Here is an 18,272-nt window from a genome sequence, read left to right on the forward strand (position 1 = left end):
TTTTTTCATTTAAGCATAATGTGCAGTTACTGAGCAATTTTAAAGTGTATTTTTCATGAAAAGATTTTTGCACCAAAAATTCTTAAAAAAAAAGAAACTATTCTTTTGCATAGGTTTTCCAAAGATAAGTATTTGCCCAATTCTTCATTTAAGCATAATGTGCAGTTATTGAGCAATTTGGAAGAGTACTTTTCATGAAAACATGATTTAAGCACATTTTGCACCAAATTCTAAAAGATGCTTTCCACAGAGAATTATTTGCACAATCCTTCATATAAACAAACTGTAATTATGTGCAATTCTTTTGCAATTAATGCACCAAACGCCCAGTTTTGAGCAGATTTCTGCAGAAGTCAGAGGTCACTCACCCGTAGTACAGCACAGAATAATGATAGTCAACTAAATGTTTGGCCAGAGCTCCGAGAGGACCCAGACTGCCATACGGGACGTCCTGAGGCCAAAACACTGTCCACTGAAAAACCAGATGAAAACACAATATCCACAAAACCACAATTACAGCTCTCTGTGTGTGTCAGAGTCATGAAACAACCCTAAATAAACTCAGCAGAAAATCAAATCATCTCTGCAAAATCACACTTTCAGCTGACGATCACATGATTCTCATTAGTGGTTTATTTGGAGGTTATATTGTTGTTATTTTGTATCATTATCATTTGTTTAGATTCTCTCTGATGTTTATCACTGTTTTACTGTAGTCACCACGGTATTTTGGGGAGCGGTTGATCTAAGGCCAGTCTGTGTGCCGAGAGCAGATCCCAGATCAGAGTGAACGAGTGGAAATGATCAGTCAGCTGTTCTGAAGAGACTCACTATTATACTAACAACACATTCACACTCAATGGGCCTCATTCATGAAACAGCAGCACAACTGATTTCTGTGAAAATCATTCTGAATTATTATTATTGTGCCTCTCAATGCAATGCAGAAATGTATATAAGAATGAATCTGATTGATTTCCATAGAAAACTGTGCTGCTCCTGTTTCATGAATGAGATAAACACACACACACACACACACACACACACACACACACACACACACACACACACACACACACACCTATATGAATGACCTGTGTTATAAAGGTTATGATAACAGAGCGGGACTTTGATCAGTACATGTAAACCACTGAGGTAAAGTTCGCTAAAATAACCAGATCGGTTACAAAACAGCCTAGTTGTGTTTATTTACTCATCATCATCATGAGTTTGCATATTCTCAGAATCAGAATAAACCATTTCATTCAAACTCAAACAGCTTTACTGACAGTCATAACATTATATTGAGTTTCTGAAAACCTCCTCAAGACTGACTGAATGTTTTTTTAATTAAAGTAAGACAAAACATTTAGAAATATAAAAATAAAACATAAAAAAAAAAAATCAATGAGGGTTGTATGTATTACATTTAAAATAAAGAATATTATGCAAGCTTACAAGTATTACAGAATAAAAGTCTTACATGATGATAACTGACTGAATAATTCATTAAAGTTTCAACTTACCGTGAAAAAGCCCAAAGAAACCGTCACGGTCACGATCCAGAACAGACTGGATCTCCTGAAATACGAGCAGCTGTCACTTTTAGCCATTATGATGATGATAATCAGTCACTAACTACTAATTAAACTACTGGAAACTGCACTAGTTTCTGCCTCTCCGCAGTCAGTCAGTCAGTCAGTCACCATAGAGATTCAGCACAGGAAATGACACACCACGCCACGTCACATAATAAAAGTCCCACATTTACAAGATATACTTTTATGTTTTTCAAAATATAAATAAAATTAAATAAAAATGTCACTGAAAAATATTCTTTTAAAAAATACATTTATATGATCCGACTAGGGAACTGATATAATCTAATGTTAAAGGGTTAGTTCACCCAAAAATTAAAATAATGTCATTTACAGGGAGTGCAGAATTATTAGGCAAGTTGATTTTCTGATCATATTTTTTTCCCAAGCACATTTTACCAATTCCAATCCACATCAATCTTAATAACTACTATTAATATTGTTTTTAATCATTTATAAGTGATATATAATTGTTCATGAAGGCTGGAAATGAAAAATGCCTTATATTCAGGTGTGCAGAATTATTAGGCAAGTTTTCTTTTACAGGCAAAATGAGCCAAAAAAGAGATTTAACTCAGACTGAAAAGTCAAAAATTATTAAATACTCATGAGAAGGACGCAATACTAATGCAATACTAGAAATTGCAAAGTTAAAGCATGACCAAGGGACAGCAAAATGCTCATTGGGTCAGCGGGGTCAGACAAAAACAGGTGGAAAAGAAAAGACACATGTTAACTGCAAAATAATTAAGAATTAAGTGTGAAACCATCAGGAACCCTTTAGTCTCCAGCGCCACCATTTTCCAGAGCTGCAACCTACCTGGAGTCTCCAGAAGTGCAAGGTGTCAGGATCTCAGAGACTTAGGTTAGCTAAAGAATCCTAAAAAATGACCTGCACTTGATAAGAATCACAAACTGAAGTGTTATAAAATACATGAAGACTGGGTTTTAATAGGCCTTATAAACAGACAGATTGAGAATGACTCCTGATGGACCAGCACCACATCCTCTTGTACCACTGTTTGAAGAATTTATCCAGAATCTGGCAGTAAGGTGTTTGAGTTCACTTTTAGTCCATCTCTTATCCTGAAATGTCTGTCTTGCAGAGATGGACTAAAAATGATCTTCCAAAACTTACTGCCAGATTCTGGAAGATAAATTCTTCAAACAGTGGTACAAGAGGATGTGGTGCTGGTCCTTCAGGAGTCACTCTCAAGCTGTCTGTCTATAAGCCCTATTAAAACCCAGTCTTCATGTATTTTATAACACTTCAGCTTGTGATTCTTATCAAGTGCAGGTCATTTTTTAGGATTCTTTAGCTAACCTAAGTCTCTGAGATCCTGAGACCTTGCACTTCTGGAGACTCCAGGTAGGTTGCAGTTCTGGAAAATGGTGGCGCTGGAGACTAAAGGGTTCCTGATGGTTTCACACATAATTCTTAATTATTTTGCAGTTAACATGTGTCTTTTCTTTTCCACCTGTTGTTGTCTGACCCCGCTGACCCAATGAGCATTTTGCTGTCCCTTGGTCATGCTTTAACTTTGCAATTTATAGTATTGCATTAGTATTGCGTCCTTCTCATGAGTATTTAATAATTTTTGACTTTTCAGTCTGAGTTAAATCTCTTTTTTGGCTCATTTTGCCTGTAAAAGAAAACCTGCCTAATAATTCTGCACACCTGAATATAAGGCATTTTTCATTTCCAGCCTTCATGAACAATTATATATCACTTATAAATGATTAAAAACAATATTAATAGTAGTTATTAAGATTGATGTGGATTGGAATTGGTAAAATGTGCTTGGGAAAAAAATATGATCAGAAAATCAACTTGCCTAATAATTCTGCACTCCCTGTATTACTCACCCTCATGCCGTTCCACACCCGTAAGACCTTCATTCATCTTCGGAACACAAATTAAGATATTTTTGATGAAATCCGATGGCTCAGCGAGGCCTGCTTTGACAGTTACTGCACCTCTCAAGATCCATTAATGTACTAAAAACATATTTAAATCAGTTCATGTGAGTACATTGGTTCTACCTTAATATTATAAAGCGATGAGAATATTTTTTTGTGCGCCAACAAAACAAAATTACAACTTTTTAACAGTGTCTAGTAATGGCCAATTTCAAAACACTGCTTCTTGAAGCTTTATGAATCAAATCAGTGGTTCGGAGAACCAAAGTCACATGATTTTAGCAGTTTGATACGCGATCCGAATCACTGATTCGACTCAAAAGATTCATAATGCTCTGAAGCAGTGTTTTGAAATTGGCCATCACTAGATGTTGTTAAAAAGTCGTTTTTGGGGTTTTTTTGGCGCACAAAAAATATTCTCGTTGCGTTATAATATTAAGATAGAACCACTGTACTCACATGAACTGATTTAAATATGTTTTTAGTACCTTTATGGATCTTGAGAGAGGAAACGTCATTGCTGGCAATGCAGGCCTCGCTGAGCCATTGGATTTCATCAAAAATATCTTAATTTGTGTTCTGAAGATGAACGAAGGTCTTATTTTTGGGTGAACTAAACCTTTAATGTAATTCTAACAACAACAACAACAACAAAAAAATACCACAGTGCTACTACACTGTTTTTAAAGGTGCTAAAGAGGATGTTTTGCTTTATACATTTTTGCAATATTACTTGAAACTGTTTTTACTAACTGATAAAAGACTATTTATTAGGTGCACTGAAAGGAATAATATTAATATACATCATCTGTGCACGAGGTAGGGCCTTAAAAATATCAGCCAATCGTTTACGCGATCATTGCGTAAACGATTGGCCCTCTGGCTTGTCAATCACTGCCATGACGTTCCTTGTGAGAGACGAGCGCAGCTGCGCGCTCCAGTAACTTTCCACACTCCACAGGCGCCGCATGCAATGTTTTTATCCGGAGACAGGAGTAACAACTGGTGGTGAGTCCGACATAATGAATCCACTAACACGACACAGCGAATGCCGGTGATAAACACTCGTGTTCCAATACTCATGCATGAGTTTTGGGAGGCGTTCCCTCGAAATTCTTACGCATACGCTCATTTCAAAAACTCAGTAACAGTCTTTGATTTTGTCGACGAAAAGATCCTCTTTAGCACCTTTAACGCACGAAATATCAATATCAGCACAAAAATAACCATGTTTATTTTTTATAAGGGTATGATCCAACAGTTTTGGATCAGATTCTGAACAAAACTACACACAAGATTAGAATGAAAGCAGCATTTCATGTCCACTTTGATGTGTGATATTTTTTTACCACAGTAAATTCTAAATTCAAAGTGAACTTCAACATAAAAACCAGAGAAAAGGCATGACAAGATCCATTTTTTATTACAAAAAGGTCTGTACATTTGCTGTGTCAGGAAAAAAAAAAAACTGAAATCACACAATAATCCAAGTCTTACAACAAAAGAATCAGTGTTACTCTCACACAATCTCTCAAACACTCTAAAACTAGCTTCAAAATATTTCAAACAAACTCGCTCAGTGAAATCTCTCACATATTGTACCGAGTGAGGAGTATTTCTGAGCACATACAGTGAGGATCAGCTCTATGATGTCAGCATTCTGTGGCCAAGTGTCATTAATTTAAAATTAGAGAAAAAAAGACAGAAATAGAACGACTTAGAAATAGAAAAACAAAAAGACACATCATTCAACTGTCCTAAAATAATGATGTTCCTGATAAAAGAACTGAAGATGTGAATCAAGACTTCAGAAACACAATGTACGAGATGATTAAAACACTTTAGAGTTGCATTGAAGTGCAACATATTAAGGCCCGCGAATCTGAACCAAACCTCCTACAGCAGGACGATTTCAAGAGCTCCCGACATGATAGGAAACAGATACTAGTTTGTATGAAAAATCAAGTAGAGTCTTAAAGGGTAAGTTCACCCAAAAATGAAAATTCTGTCATTTATTACTCACCCTCGTGCCGTTCCACACCCGTTAGACCTTCGTTTTGTTGAAATCCGATGGCTCCGTGAGGCCTGCATAGCCAGTAGTGACATTTCCTCTCTCAAGATCCATAAAGGTAATAAAAACATTTTTAAATTGGTTCATGTGAGTACAGTGGCTCAATATTATAAAGCTTCGGAGCATAATGAATCAGCGGTTCGGAGCTCCTAAGTCATGTGATTTCAGTAGTTTGGCGGTTTGACACGCGATCTGAATCATGATTCGATACGCTGATTCATTATGCTCCGAAGCTTCCTGAAGCAGTGTTTTGAAATCGGCCATCACTAAATAAGTCGCTATTTGTTTTTTTGGCGCACCAAAAATATTCTCATCACTTTATAATATTAATATTGAACCACTGTACTCACATGACCTGATTTAAATATGTTTTTAGTACCTTTATGGATCTTGAGAGAGGAAATGTCATTGCTGGCTATGAAGGCCTCGCTGAGCCATCGGATTTAATCAAAAATATTTTAATTTGTGTTCCAAAGATGAACGAAGGTCTTACTGGTGTGGAACGGCATGATGGTGAGTAATAAATGACATTATTTTCATTTTGGGTGAACTAACCCTTTAATAACACAACAACAGCCCAGCTAACAGGGAACGTTCTCAGAACGTTCTGGCAAGGTTCTCTCAAAGTTATGAACAAACGTTCTTCCAGTGCATTCGTTTAAGGTTTTCTGGTCTTTAATAATGTTCTCAAAGCGTTATTTATACATTATTCATGGAACAATTTTTCTGAAATGTTTTAGTTGGATGTTTTTTTAAAAATGTTACTACTCATTTCAGAACATTTGGAGAACATTCAAAAGTAACATTCCCTTAATGTTTGCAGAATGGAATGTTCCCTTAATGTTCAAATAACTAAAGAAAAACATTATCAAAACGTTCTTAGAACATATTTTCGTTAGCCGGGAGACAGAAGAGAGTGATTCAAGATATACTCTATATGACAGCAATAATAAGTTTGATTGACGGCACTTACGCCACATGACCATTACACTGATCTCAGTTTGAGGCGTTTCTCAGAGCCCTGTGTTTGTTACCACAGGCTTTAGTATGAGTTTAAAGCATTCAGAAAGAAGGGAGGGAGAAAACTCTTTTCAAACCTCTTTCTCTCTCTTTTAATTTGTATTTCTAGAGGCTATTTGGCACAATCATGTTACAAAAGAGAGAAAAAGAGTTTGATCCTACATCTTGTATTTCTCATAACACTGTGTATAAATCAATATAATATGTTTATATTACATTAATTTACATGGTGAGTCAAATATCTGATTTCATAAGCAAAACAGTTACAATGTATACAAAATATCTATAAAAACAACTGCATGCCATCACACAAACAGGCAAAACAAATCTCAAATATTAAAAAAACAGGCTATGTACAATTCCAAATGTCTTGTCTTTTCACAAAGGCCAAATGCGTTGAGAAAGTTTTACCCAACATCCCTCACACACGACTCACATACAAAAGCACTTACTCTCACAGAAGCCAGTGTTTGTCAGACGTGAAGAGCTGAGCTGATCGCAACATAAATTTCACCTGCATTCACACACACCCAGCTAACAGGAAACGTTCTGGCAAGGTTCTCTTAAAGTAATGAACAAACGTCTTTCCAATAATATAAATAGAACATTCGTTCAAAGTTAAAATTATTTATACATTGTTCATGGATCTTTTTTTCCCTGAAATGTTTTAGTTGGATATTCGTCTAACGATTTTTAAATGTAACTACTACCAAGGAAAACGTTCTTACATTTAAAAAAAAACAAAAAAAACTGGATATTTTGAACACTCAGAAATAATGTTTTTATAACTTAATGGAAACATTAGTAAAACGTACTTAGAGCATATTTTCTGGGTAGTCCTGTAATCACACACACACACACACACACACACACACACACGCGCATTCACACACGCATTCACACACTCTCTCACTTACACACACACTAACAATGACACACTCTACCAGACTCAGGCTCGCTCAACTCAGGCTCGCTCAACTCAGGCTCGCTCAGACTCACTCAATCTCAGACTCACTCAATCTCAGACTCACACTCTTATGTGCTCAGACTTACACTCGCTCGCTCAGGCTCACTCAATCTCAGGCTCGCTCAGACTCGCTCAGACTCGCTCAGACTCGCTCTGTTATGCGCTCAGACTCACTCAATCTCAGACTCACTCAATCTCAGACTCACTCAATCTCAGACTCACTCAATCTCAGACTCACACTCTTACGTGCTCAGACTTACACTCGCTCGCTCAGGCTCACTCAATCTCAGGCTCGCTCAGACTCGCTCAGACTCGCTCAGACTCGCTCAGACTCGCTCAGACTCGCTCTGTTATGCGCTCAGACTCACTCAATCTCAGACTCACTCAATCTCAGACTCACTCAATCTCAGACTCACTCAATCTCAGACTCACACTCTTACGTGCTCAGACTTACACTCGCTCGCTCAGGCTCACTCAATCTCAGGCTCGCTCAGACTCGCTCAGACTCGCTCTGTTATGCGCTCAGACTCACTCAATCTCAGACTCACTCAATCTCAGACTCACTCAATCTCAGACTCACTCAATCTCAGACTCACTCAATCTCAGACTCACTCAATCTCAGACTCACTCAATCTCAGACTCACTCAATCTCAGACTCACTCAATCTCAGACTCACTCAGACTCAGACTCACTCAGACTCAGACTCACTCAGACTCACACTCTTACGTGCTCAGACTTACACTCGCTCGCTCAGACTCACTCAGACTCACTCAGACTCACTCAGACTCACTCAGACTCACTCAGACTCACACTCTTACGCGCTCTGACTTACACTTGCTCGCTCAGACTCGCTGAAACTCAGGCTCGCTCAAACTCAGGCTCGCTCACGTCTAGCTTCATCTCATTCATTGTGCTGCGGAGGGACTGATCGTCCTGTACAATCACACACATACCAGTGACAAACTGTATAAAGGTCAATCTCAGAAAGGCGTTAATAAATAGCGACGTCAGTCTCTGGTGTCCTTGTAAAGTCAATCGCTTTTGGCGTTCTGTGAGGCGTCCATATTGACAACCTGAAGCTCCGTCAGGCTATTGCTGCTGCCGCTGGACTGCTGTCCAATCACCATCTGCAGAACAGAGACTCACACAGGTTAGTTTCTGAAGACTAACTGCACTAAACCAGCAAAACCACTGCAAACGAACATTAGACTTGATGACCATCACAATCTGTCATCGGCACACAAAAGAGCATCTCATGCATGACTGATGTCGACTGGAACCTCATAAGAGACCGATTTCAAACACTTACATTTTACATTTATGCATTTGAATGATTATTTTGTCCAAAACTAATGACATTTCATTCATGTTCAACATTTGATCATCAGTTCATGTAAATTTCACTGCAACTCGTCACATGAAGTCTGTATCACTGAACTCTAATAAATATGGACACAAATATCGGGGTTATATAATTAATAAATAATAATTACTAAAATAAACAATAAAAAAAACTAAAAAGAATAAAAGGATTAATTTTTAATTGGATTAAGAATTGTTTCTGTTTGTGACAAAAAAAAAAAAAAATATATATATATATATATATATATATATATATATATATATATTTAAATATATTTTAAAATATTTAAATAAATAAATAAATTTTCCAAAGAAATATGTTCCATTTCTGTGGGGGGAAAAAAAATGTTAATCTGTATAATTTTAATAAATATTAATATCTCTATCTATATAAATACAAATATCTTCATATTTAATAAAAATAAATTTCCATGGGAAAAAAAATCCAATTTAATTTTAAGCTGATGAAAATGATTTATTAATTATAATAAATATTAATATATTAATAAATGTATTAATATTTAATATAAAAAAAAATACATATTTACACAGAAACCCATTCTACCAATTAATAAATCACATTGACGTGCAGATAAAGAATAACTGTTGGTCATTTATTTTTCAGTTTGTGAAAATTCAATGTTTCATAAGGAAGGAAGGTGCTCTGGTGCTCATGCAGTGCTGCTGGGATCACAGCACCTCCAGCAGGCCGTGGTGCATTAGTGCAGTCAGTGGCATGCTGGGTAATGAGAGAATATTGAGAGTTTCACTTGTGAAATGTTGATCTTGCCGTACTGGGTGAAGCTGCACCGCTGAGACGGGAATCTGAACCGTTCCAGGAGGAGCTGTGAGGAACACCTGAGGAACGCCACCTGAACACACACACACACGCGCACACACACACACACACACACACACACTTCTAAATGAGATTGCACAGCCTTCTATTGTTTTTATATACAGCTAGTTATAATTACTGTAACACTAACAGAAAACTGACTGTATTTTTTACATTAAAAAAAATAAAAATAAATAAAAAATAAACTTTACAAAGTGTTTACAAATGAGCACCTCCCCAAAGGAGGTTTTCTCCAGGTTTACCTCCCATCTGCTTATAAATTTGTCCCCCAAACATGTTTAAGCCGGTCCAGAATGCCTCACCCGTGTCCTGAGTCTGCGCGTGTGACACCTGCATTGCAGACGGACCCTGTGAGAAGGCGTTGAGCACAGCCAGACCCCCATCTGTCAGCGTGGGGGCCGATGCGTACATGACTGTGTGTGGGCTGGGATACATCATGTGACCCGGCATGGAGGTGGGCACTGACGTTGTAACGATGGTTGCTGGGAGACTGACTGTGGCTGAGAGAGAGAGAGAGAGAGAGAGAGAGTGAGTCACTTACAAACATTGATCAGTAGGTGGCGGCATTACACAGAGTGTGAATGCGTTTCCTCTCTTCATGTACCTGTGGATGCAGTGCTGGTCTGAGACATCTCTGGACTGCTGTCAGTGGTGCTGGACTGGACCTGGATGGTCTGGAGCTGCTGGGGCATCGCACCGCCTGACAGACACACAATAGCATACACGGGTCACATGATCAGCTCATTTCTTGTAAATAAACCAGATCATAAGTGCTAGTAAACCTGATACTGATCAAACCGGACGTGTTTCACCCCCTGTAACAAGACTAGAGATCTGACTAAGCAAAGACTGATGTGACTGATACTTTAGTCCAAAACTAATGACAAATCAATTATGTTCGACATTTGATCAGTTCATGTAATTCTCACTGAACTCGTCACATGAAGTCTGATGTTGTTAGGATCACGATAACATCACTGTACTCCAACTAATATGGACATGAACACTGGGTTATAGAATAATTACTAATATGAGCAAATAAAAATATAATAAATAATAACGTAAAAAGAATGATTCAGAATGATTAACTGGTTTAAGAAGGATCAAAGAAAGTATTAATTATTAACTATAATAAATACTAAAGTTTAAAGACTTATTAATACATTATTATTTAATAAAAATAATGTCCATGGAATCATGTTCTGTGTTTCTGTTGGGAAAAATCTTAGTGGGGGGGGGGGGGGGGGGATTTAATTTTAAGCTGATGATTTTTTTATTATTAATTATAATAATACTACTAATAATATAATAATACTATAATAATATATTAATACTTAATAAAAATATTTAATAAAAATGGAATTTTAATTAAGGCGATGAAATGTTATTATTATTAATAATAATAATAATAATAATACTAATACTACAATAATATATTTATACATTAATATAAAGAAACATGTTTGTTGTTTCTGGGGGGGATCTGGGAAAAAAATCCAATTTCATTTTAAGCTGATGAAAAATGTGTATTAATTATAATAAATATGAATATATAATTATTTATTAATATATTCATATCTAATAAACAAATTCCCCATGGAGAGACATTCTTTGGCTCTGTAGGGGGAGAAAATAATCACATTTAAGCTGAGGAAAATATGTATTAATTATAATAAATATGAATTTATTAATATTTAATAAAAACAAATATTTCCATGGGTGGGGGGGGGGGATCCAATATAATATAATAATTATAATATAATTTTAAGCTGATGAAAATTATCTATTAATTATAATAAATATTAGTATATGAATATTTATTCATATATGAATATTTAATGCAAATAAACACATATTTCCACAGAAACCCATTTCCATGTGCAGATAAAGAAGTTGGTCATGTGTTTTTATCACTTCAAAACATTAAAAGGGAAGTCCTAAAGTGAAAGCAATGCTGTTACACACTGAAGTGTGTTGCTGTGCTCGAGATGAGTGTTAGTCATGTGACATCAGAGCCGCACAGATGGCAGTGGGATGCGATGGACTCAAGCACTGGTCTCGAATCCAGGGATCTTATAGCTGTGTTTCTATACGAAGATGTGAATTAAACAAAAAATTGGAGTCTCAGACCTTTCTAAATGATGTGCGTTTTGTCAAGACATCCGATTATAAATTAACGAGTTCACACGTACATATAATTAATAGAGTAAAGGTTATGACTTTGAGTGATCATGAGCACTTTTGATTGACAGGAGGTTTTCAGACACACACCCGTGAGCGAGACGGTGGCGGGCAGGCGGAACACGGCCTGCTGTCCCTGCTGCGCTTGTGTGGCGCTGGACGAATGCTGCTGCAGCTGACCCAGAGGAATCGTGGAAGTCCCGGGAGCAAACGGAGAGCCTGGTGACACACAAAACAAAAGTGGGAATTATAAGAAATGGGTTCACTAACAGAATTTCCATGTTTTTTCACATACACAATGGTTGTACCTAGGAATCACACTACCGTTCAAAGTTTGAGCTCAGTAAGAAGTGTTTATCAGTCATGAAGGACACATTAAGTTGATCAAAAGTGACAGTAAAGACATTAATAATGTTACAAAAGATTCTATTTCAAGTAAATGCTGTTCTTTTGCGGTTTTCAACATTGATAATAATCATAAATGTTTCTTGAGCAGCAAATCATCATATTAGAATGATTTCTGAAGGATCATGTGACACTGAAGACTGGAGTAATGATGCTGAAAATTGATCACAGAAATAAATTACAGTTATATATATTCACAGAGAAAACTATGGAAGCTTGTTTCCGCCACTAAATAAAAAAAAATAAGAAAGGTAATTGCGACTTTTTTTCTCCTCAGAACTGTGAGAAAAGTTATAAAGTCAGAATTGAGAGATATAAACTCACAATTGCATCTTATAAAGATAGAATTGCGTGATATAAAGTTATAAACTCACAATTCTGACTATATATAGCTCAATTCTGACTATATATAGCTCAATTCTGACTTTATATAGCTAAATTCTGACTTTATATCTCAATTCTGACTTTATATCTCACAATTCTGACTATATATATATATCTAATTTCTGACTATATATAGCTCAATTCTGACTTTATATAGCTCAATTCTGACTTTATAGCTCAATTCTGACTTTATATAGCTCAATTCTGACTTTATATAGCTCAATTCTGACTTTATATCTCACAATTCTGACTTTATATAGCTCCATTCTGACTATATATATAGCTCAATTCTGACTATATATAGCTCAATTCTGACTATATAGCTTAATTCTGACTATATAGCTCAATTCTGACTTTATATAGCTCAATTCTGACTTTATATAGCTCAATTCTGACTTTATATAGCTCAATTCTGACTTTATATCTCACAATTCTGACTTTATATAGCTCCATTCTGACTATATATATAGCTCAATTCTGACTATATATAGCTCAATTCTGACTATATAGCTCAATTCTGACTATATAGCTCAATTCTGACTTTATATAGCTCAATTCTGACTTTATATAGCTCAATTCCGACTTTATAGCTCACAATTCTGACTATATATAGCTCAATTCTGACTATATAGCTCAATTCTGACTTTATAGCTCAATTCTGACTTTATATAGCTCAATTCTGACTTTATATAGCTCAATTCCGACTTTATAGCTCACAATTCTGACTATATATAGCTCAATTCTGACTATATATAGCTCAATTCTGACTTTATATATAGCTCAATTCTGACTTTATATAGCTCAATTCTGACTTTATATAGCTCTATTCTGACTTTATATAGCTCAATTCTGACTTTATATAGCTCAATTCTGACTTTATATAGCTCTATTCTGACTTTATATAGCTCAATTTTGACTTTATAACTTGCAATTGTGAGTTTATATCTTACACTTCTGATAAAAGTCTGTGAGAACTGAGATATAAACTCGCAATTGCGAGATATTGTGAGATAACAAGTCACACATTTACCTTTTTTATTTCACTGCAGAAACAAGCTTCCATAGAAAACAGTTTTTTACATTGTAATAATATTTCACATTTTTTACTGTATTTTTGATCAGCCTTGGTGAGCAGAAGAGATGTCTTTCAAAAACATAATTTTTTTTACCAACCCTCAAAATTCTGACTGCTAGTGTACACTGGAGTTGTAAGTAAATACCATGGTATGGTACAGTACAAGTCCAGTAATCGTTCAGTAATGACTTGACTGAGGCGGAGACGAGTGTGTGTTCGTCAGGTTGATGCACAGCTGTTTCAGGGTGATTTACAGCAGCAGGTGTTTAAGGTGCCGATTGTGTCGCACCTGCCGAGCCTTGAACAGCTGCGACACACTGACGCAGGAAACACATTCACAGGAAAACAGTCAAACTGCGAGAGGCAGCTCTGACCGCATGTGCCAGAAATATATGAACTGGAGCGAACGACGGGCGGCACTAATCAAACCTGCACTGCCGGCACTGAGCATACAGTATCCGGCTTGACAGAAGCACCCGATGGTTTACTGACAGTCACAGCAGCTTTCATGAAGCACCGCTAGATCATCATGTGACTGCAGGCCGGCTCAGTGTCATTGAATATTCATTTGTGATTATAGGCTTTTGTACTCTCATGCAAATTATTCTTTCTCGACAACGATAATCAAAGCCACTAGAGAGGAGTCTCTATTATGGCTGAGGTGAATGAATGCTTCAGACCTCCAACTCACACACACACACACACACACACACACACTTTCAGCTCAACTAGGAGGTTAATGTAATTCAAATTGATTTTGCTAAGTGTTTATTTCTTAAAGATTATGATAGTCTTGTCGATCTCAGATAACGTCAATGCTTCACTGCTGTACAATAAAGACCATGATGCTGCAGTAACTCTTCTGAGCTTCAACGATACTGTTGTTTTCCTGTTTATTACCGCAAAGCTGCTTTGAAACAATCTGTAGAAATAAAGCGGACTTCGTGTTGCTTGATGATGTTGATTATGTGTATAGCACTCTTCACAACACACATCGTTTCAAAGCAGCTTTAGAGAAAATCATGATGTTAATGCTTATAATATCTTAATATCTTTATGCTTTATAGTCACATTTATCAGATTAATAATAATATAATACATACACTACCGTTCAAAAGTTTGGGGTCAGTAAGATTTTTTAATGTTTTAAAAGTAGTATCTTCTGCTCACCAAGCCTGCATTTATTTGATTAAAAGTACAAACAAAAACAGTAATATTGTGAAATATTATTCCAATTTAAAACAGCTGTTTTTTATGTCAATATACAGTAAAGTGTAATTTATTCCTGTGATCAAAGCTGAATTTTCAGCATCATTACTCCAGTCTTCAGTGTCACATGATCCTTCAGAAATCATTCTAAAATGATGATTTGATGCTCAAGAAACATTCATTATTATTATTAATGTTGAAAACAGTCGTGTACAAATTTTTTTCAAAGTTCTTTGATGAATAGAAAGTTCAAAAGAACAGCATTTATTTAAAATGGAATATTTTCTAACATTATAACTGTCTTTCCTTTAACTTTTGATCAGTTTAACTCATCCTTGATGAATAAAAGTATTGATTAATTTTATTTCTATTCCCCAAAAATAAAATTAAAATTCTTACTGACCCCAAACTTTTGAATGGTAGTGTTTAATGTTACAAAAGATTTAGATTTCAGACAAATGCTGTTCTTTTGAACTTTCTATTCATCATAGCATCATGAAATAAAAATGTAAATAACTGTTTTCAACACTGATAATAATAATGAATGTTTCTTGAGCATCAAATCTTCATATCAGAATGATTTCTGAAGGATCATGTCACACTGAAGACTGGAGTAATGATGCTGAAAATTCAGCTTTGATCACTGGAATAAATTACACTTTACTGTATATTGACATAGAAAACAGCTGTTTTAAATTGGAATAATATTTCACAATATTACTGTTTTTGTTTGTATTTTTAATCAAATAAATGCAGGCTTGGTGAGCAGAAGATACTTCTTACTGGTTAAAAACACCAACAGGCACTGGTTAAAAACACCAAGAACATTTTAATTTAAATATTTTATTAACATATTTTAATCAGAGATTTGGAATCCAAAAAAATGTGAGAACCGCTGCTTTAAAGTCACCATGAAATCAAAATGGACAATTCTTGTTTTTATGAAATATTGCAGTGTACAGTATGATTTATCAGTGCACATCATTATTGTTTTAAATTCATGTTCCTCATAATCTTGAATCAGAATAACTTCCCCTCCCTCTTGCTGTGACATCTCTTCCCTGATGATGAGGGCGGGGAACCTGCCTACATTTGTTCTTGTTCCAGAAGCCGTTTCACTCAGATGTACGGCACAATAGGGAACAAACAGTTGATGGACCCCATTGACTTCCATAGTATATATATATATATATATATATATATATATATATATATATATATATATATATATATATATATATATATATATATATATATATATATATATATAAAAAAAATAATATATATATATATATATATATATATATATATATATATATATATATATATATATATATATATATATATATATATATATATAAAAAAATAATTATATATATATATATAATTATTTTTTTTCTCCATACTATGGACATCAGTGAGGTCCATCAACTGTTTGGTTACCAACATTCTTCAAAATATCTTCTTTTGTGTTCAACAGAAGAAAGAAATTCATACAGGTTTAAAACAATTTGAGACACACACCTGACATGAAGGTGAATCCACTGGGCAGCTGCATGACTCCTCCAGAGGCTCCTGCGCTCTTCAGCACCGTGCCGTTGGCGTTCCCGCTGGCCGAGACGGGAGCCAGATAGTTTGTGATGGGGAAGGACGGGCCGCTGCTGACCTGCATGCTGGTGGAGGTGGTGGGGACGGTGGTCGGCGCGCCGGTGCTGCCCGGCAGACTGGCCACGGTGAAGGCCGGTTTCAGAGCGTCCTGCGGAAGATCAAGTCTGAATTATTCAGCAGCGCTGATGAGGCTTTCATCAGACATGATTAATACTGGAGCAGATTTCAGCAGAAAGAGTCACACTTGATCTGTGAGTCAAATTACACTGATCACGCTGCAGAAAGATTCACCTTGAATTAAGATTATTTTTCTGACCTCACTGGCAGATATTTATTCTTGTTTTAAGTCACTTAATTTTGATCAGTTTCTCAGAAAACAACACTTAATATCTAAATATTTGTACTGGAAAACAAGACGAAAGTCATTTTTTGCAGTGCATATTACCTAAAAGAGGGATATTTACAATTTATTATCTCTAAACTGCAGCATGAAGATATTAAGATATTATAAACATTAAAGGTGCTAAAGAGGATGTTTTGTTTTATACATTTTTGCAATATTACTTGAAACTGTCTTTACTAACTGATAAAAGACTATTTATTAGGTGCACTGAAAGGAATAATATTACTATACATCATCTGTGCACGAGGTAGGGCCTTAAAAACATCAGCCAATCGTTTACTCGATCATCGGGTAAATGATTGGCCCTCTGGCTTGTCAATCACTGCCGTGACGTTCCTTGTGAGAGACGAGCGCGGCTGCGCGCTCCAGTAACTTTCCACACTCCACAGGCGCCGCATGCAATGTTTTTGTCAGGAGACAGGAGTAACAACTGCAGATTATGAGTCACCTGCGGTGAGTCCGACATAATGAATCCAAAAAACACGACACAGCGAATGCCGGTGGTAAACAAACAGTCGTGTTCCAATACGAGTGTTTACGAGTTTTGGGAGGCGTTCCTTCGAAGGAGGGGGGTTGTTCTTACGCATGCGCTCATTTCAAAAACTCAGTAACAGTCTTTGGTTTCTCAGTCGACGAAAAGATCCTCTGTATCACCTTTAACATCATGATTTACTGTAAAGCTTCTTGGAACAATGTGTATTGTGAAAAGCAACACGTTAATAGTTTTAGTGATTACAACACGTTACAATAAGGTTCAATTAGTTAACTACATTAGTTAACATGAACAAACAATGAAAATACTTCTAAAAAGCATTTGTTAACCTTAATGTTAATTTTGATATTTACTAATACATTATCAAAAGTTGTATCTGTTAATATTTAATGGACCTGAGCTGACATGAACTAACAAAGTATTTGATTAACTAATGCTATTAAAGATTAATAAATACTTTAACAAATGATTGCTCATTGTTAGTTAATGCATTACCTAACATTAACTAATGGAGTTCGCATTTGAGTGTGTATAACATTAACATCACTGGATACAGGACGAGACTGAACATTATTCATTAAATATATATTGATTATAGTTACAAAACAGCTTGAATCATCCGAAGCGCCGACAATAAGAACTAGTTTTACAGAAAATCCTGCCATTCAGATAAAGTTCAATGTGCTCATCATTTATTGTGACTCGTTACCATGACAA

General features: G+C 35.8%; 2 protein-coding genes across 6 annotated transcripts in view; both read right to left on the reverse strand.

Annotated features, from left to right (window-relative positions):
* Positions 1 to 1,734, reverse strand: part of tmem254 (transmembrane protein 254) — a 14,132-nt gene extending 12,398 nt beyond the window's left edge. The window contains exons 1-2 of the mRNA XM_048204051.1: positions 1,527 to 1,734; positions 369 to 472 (exon numbers count right to left, since the gene is read on the reverse strand). Of these exons, the coding sequence (XP_048060008.1) occupies positions 369 to 472; positions 1,527 to 1,613 (191 nt within the window). The 5' untranslated portion in view covers positions 1,614 to 1,734. The remainder of the gene's footprint in view (positions 1 to 368; positions 473 to 1,526) is intronic.
* Positions 486 to 18,272, reverse strand: part of srfb (serum response factor b) — a 41,314-nt gene continuing 23,527 nt past the window's right edge. The window contains exons 3-9 of one of the 5 annotated variants that reach the window (XR_007186687.1): positions 16,576 to 16,807; positions 12,069 to 12,197; positions 10,402 to 10,497; positions 10,040 to 10,297; positions 9,734 to 9,810; positions 7,459 to 8,703; positions 486 to 1,081 (exon numbers count right to left, since the gene is read on the reverse strand). Coding sequence is in view for 4 of the 5 variants with exons in the window: in XM_048204047.1 (XP_048060004.1) it covers positions 8,608 to 8,703; positions 9,734 to 9,810; positions 10,040 to 10,297; positions 10,402 to 10,497; positions 12,069 to 12,197; positions 16,576 to 16,807 (888 nt within the window). In the remaining variant the exon portion in view is untranslated. Of the gene's footprint in view, positions 1,082 to 6,355; positions 8,704 to 9,708; positions 9,811 to 10,039; positions 10,298 to 10,401; positions 10,498 to 12,068; positions 12,198 to 16,575; positions 16,808 to 18,272 lie in introns of those variants that run through there. The other 4 variants (XM_048204048.1, XM_048204047.1, XM_048204050.1 and 1 more) reach the window with 4 other exon arrangements.

The sequence above is a fragment of the Megalobrama amblycephala genome, linkage group LG10, assembly GCF_018812025.1.
Source record: "Megalobrama amblycephala isolate DHTTF-2021 linkage group LG10, ASM1881202v1, whole genome shotgun sequence".
Taxonomy (NCBI): Eukaryota; Metazoa; Chordata; class Actinopteri; order Cypriniformes; family Xenocyprididae; genus Megalobrama; species Megalobrama amblycephala.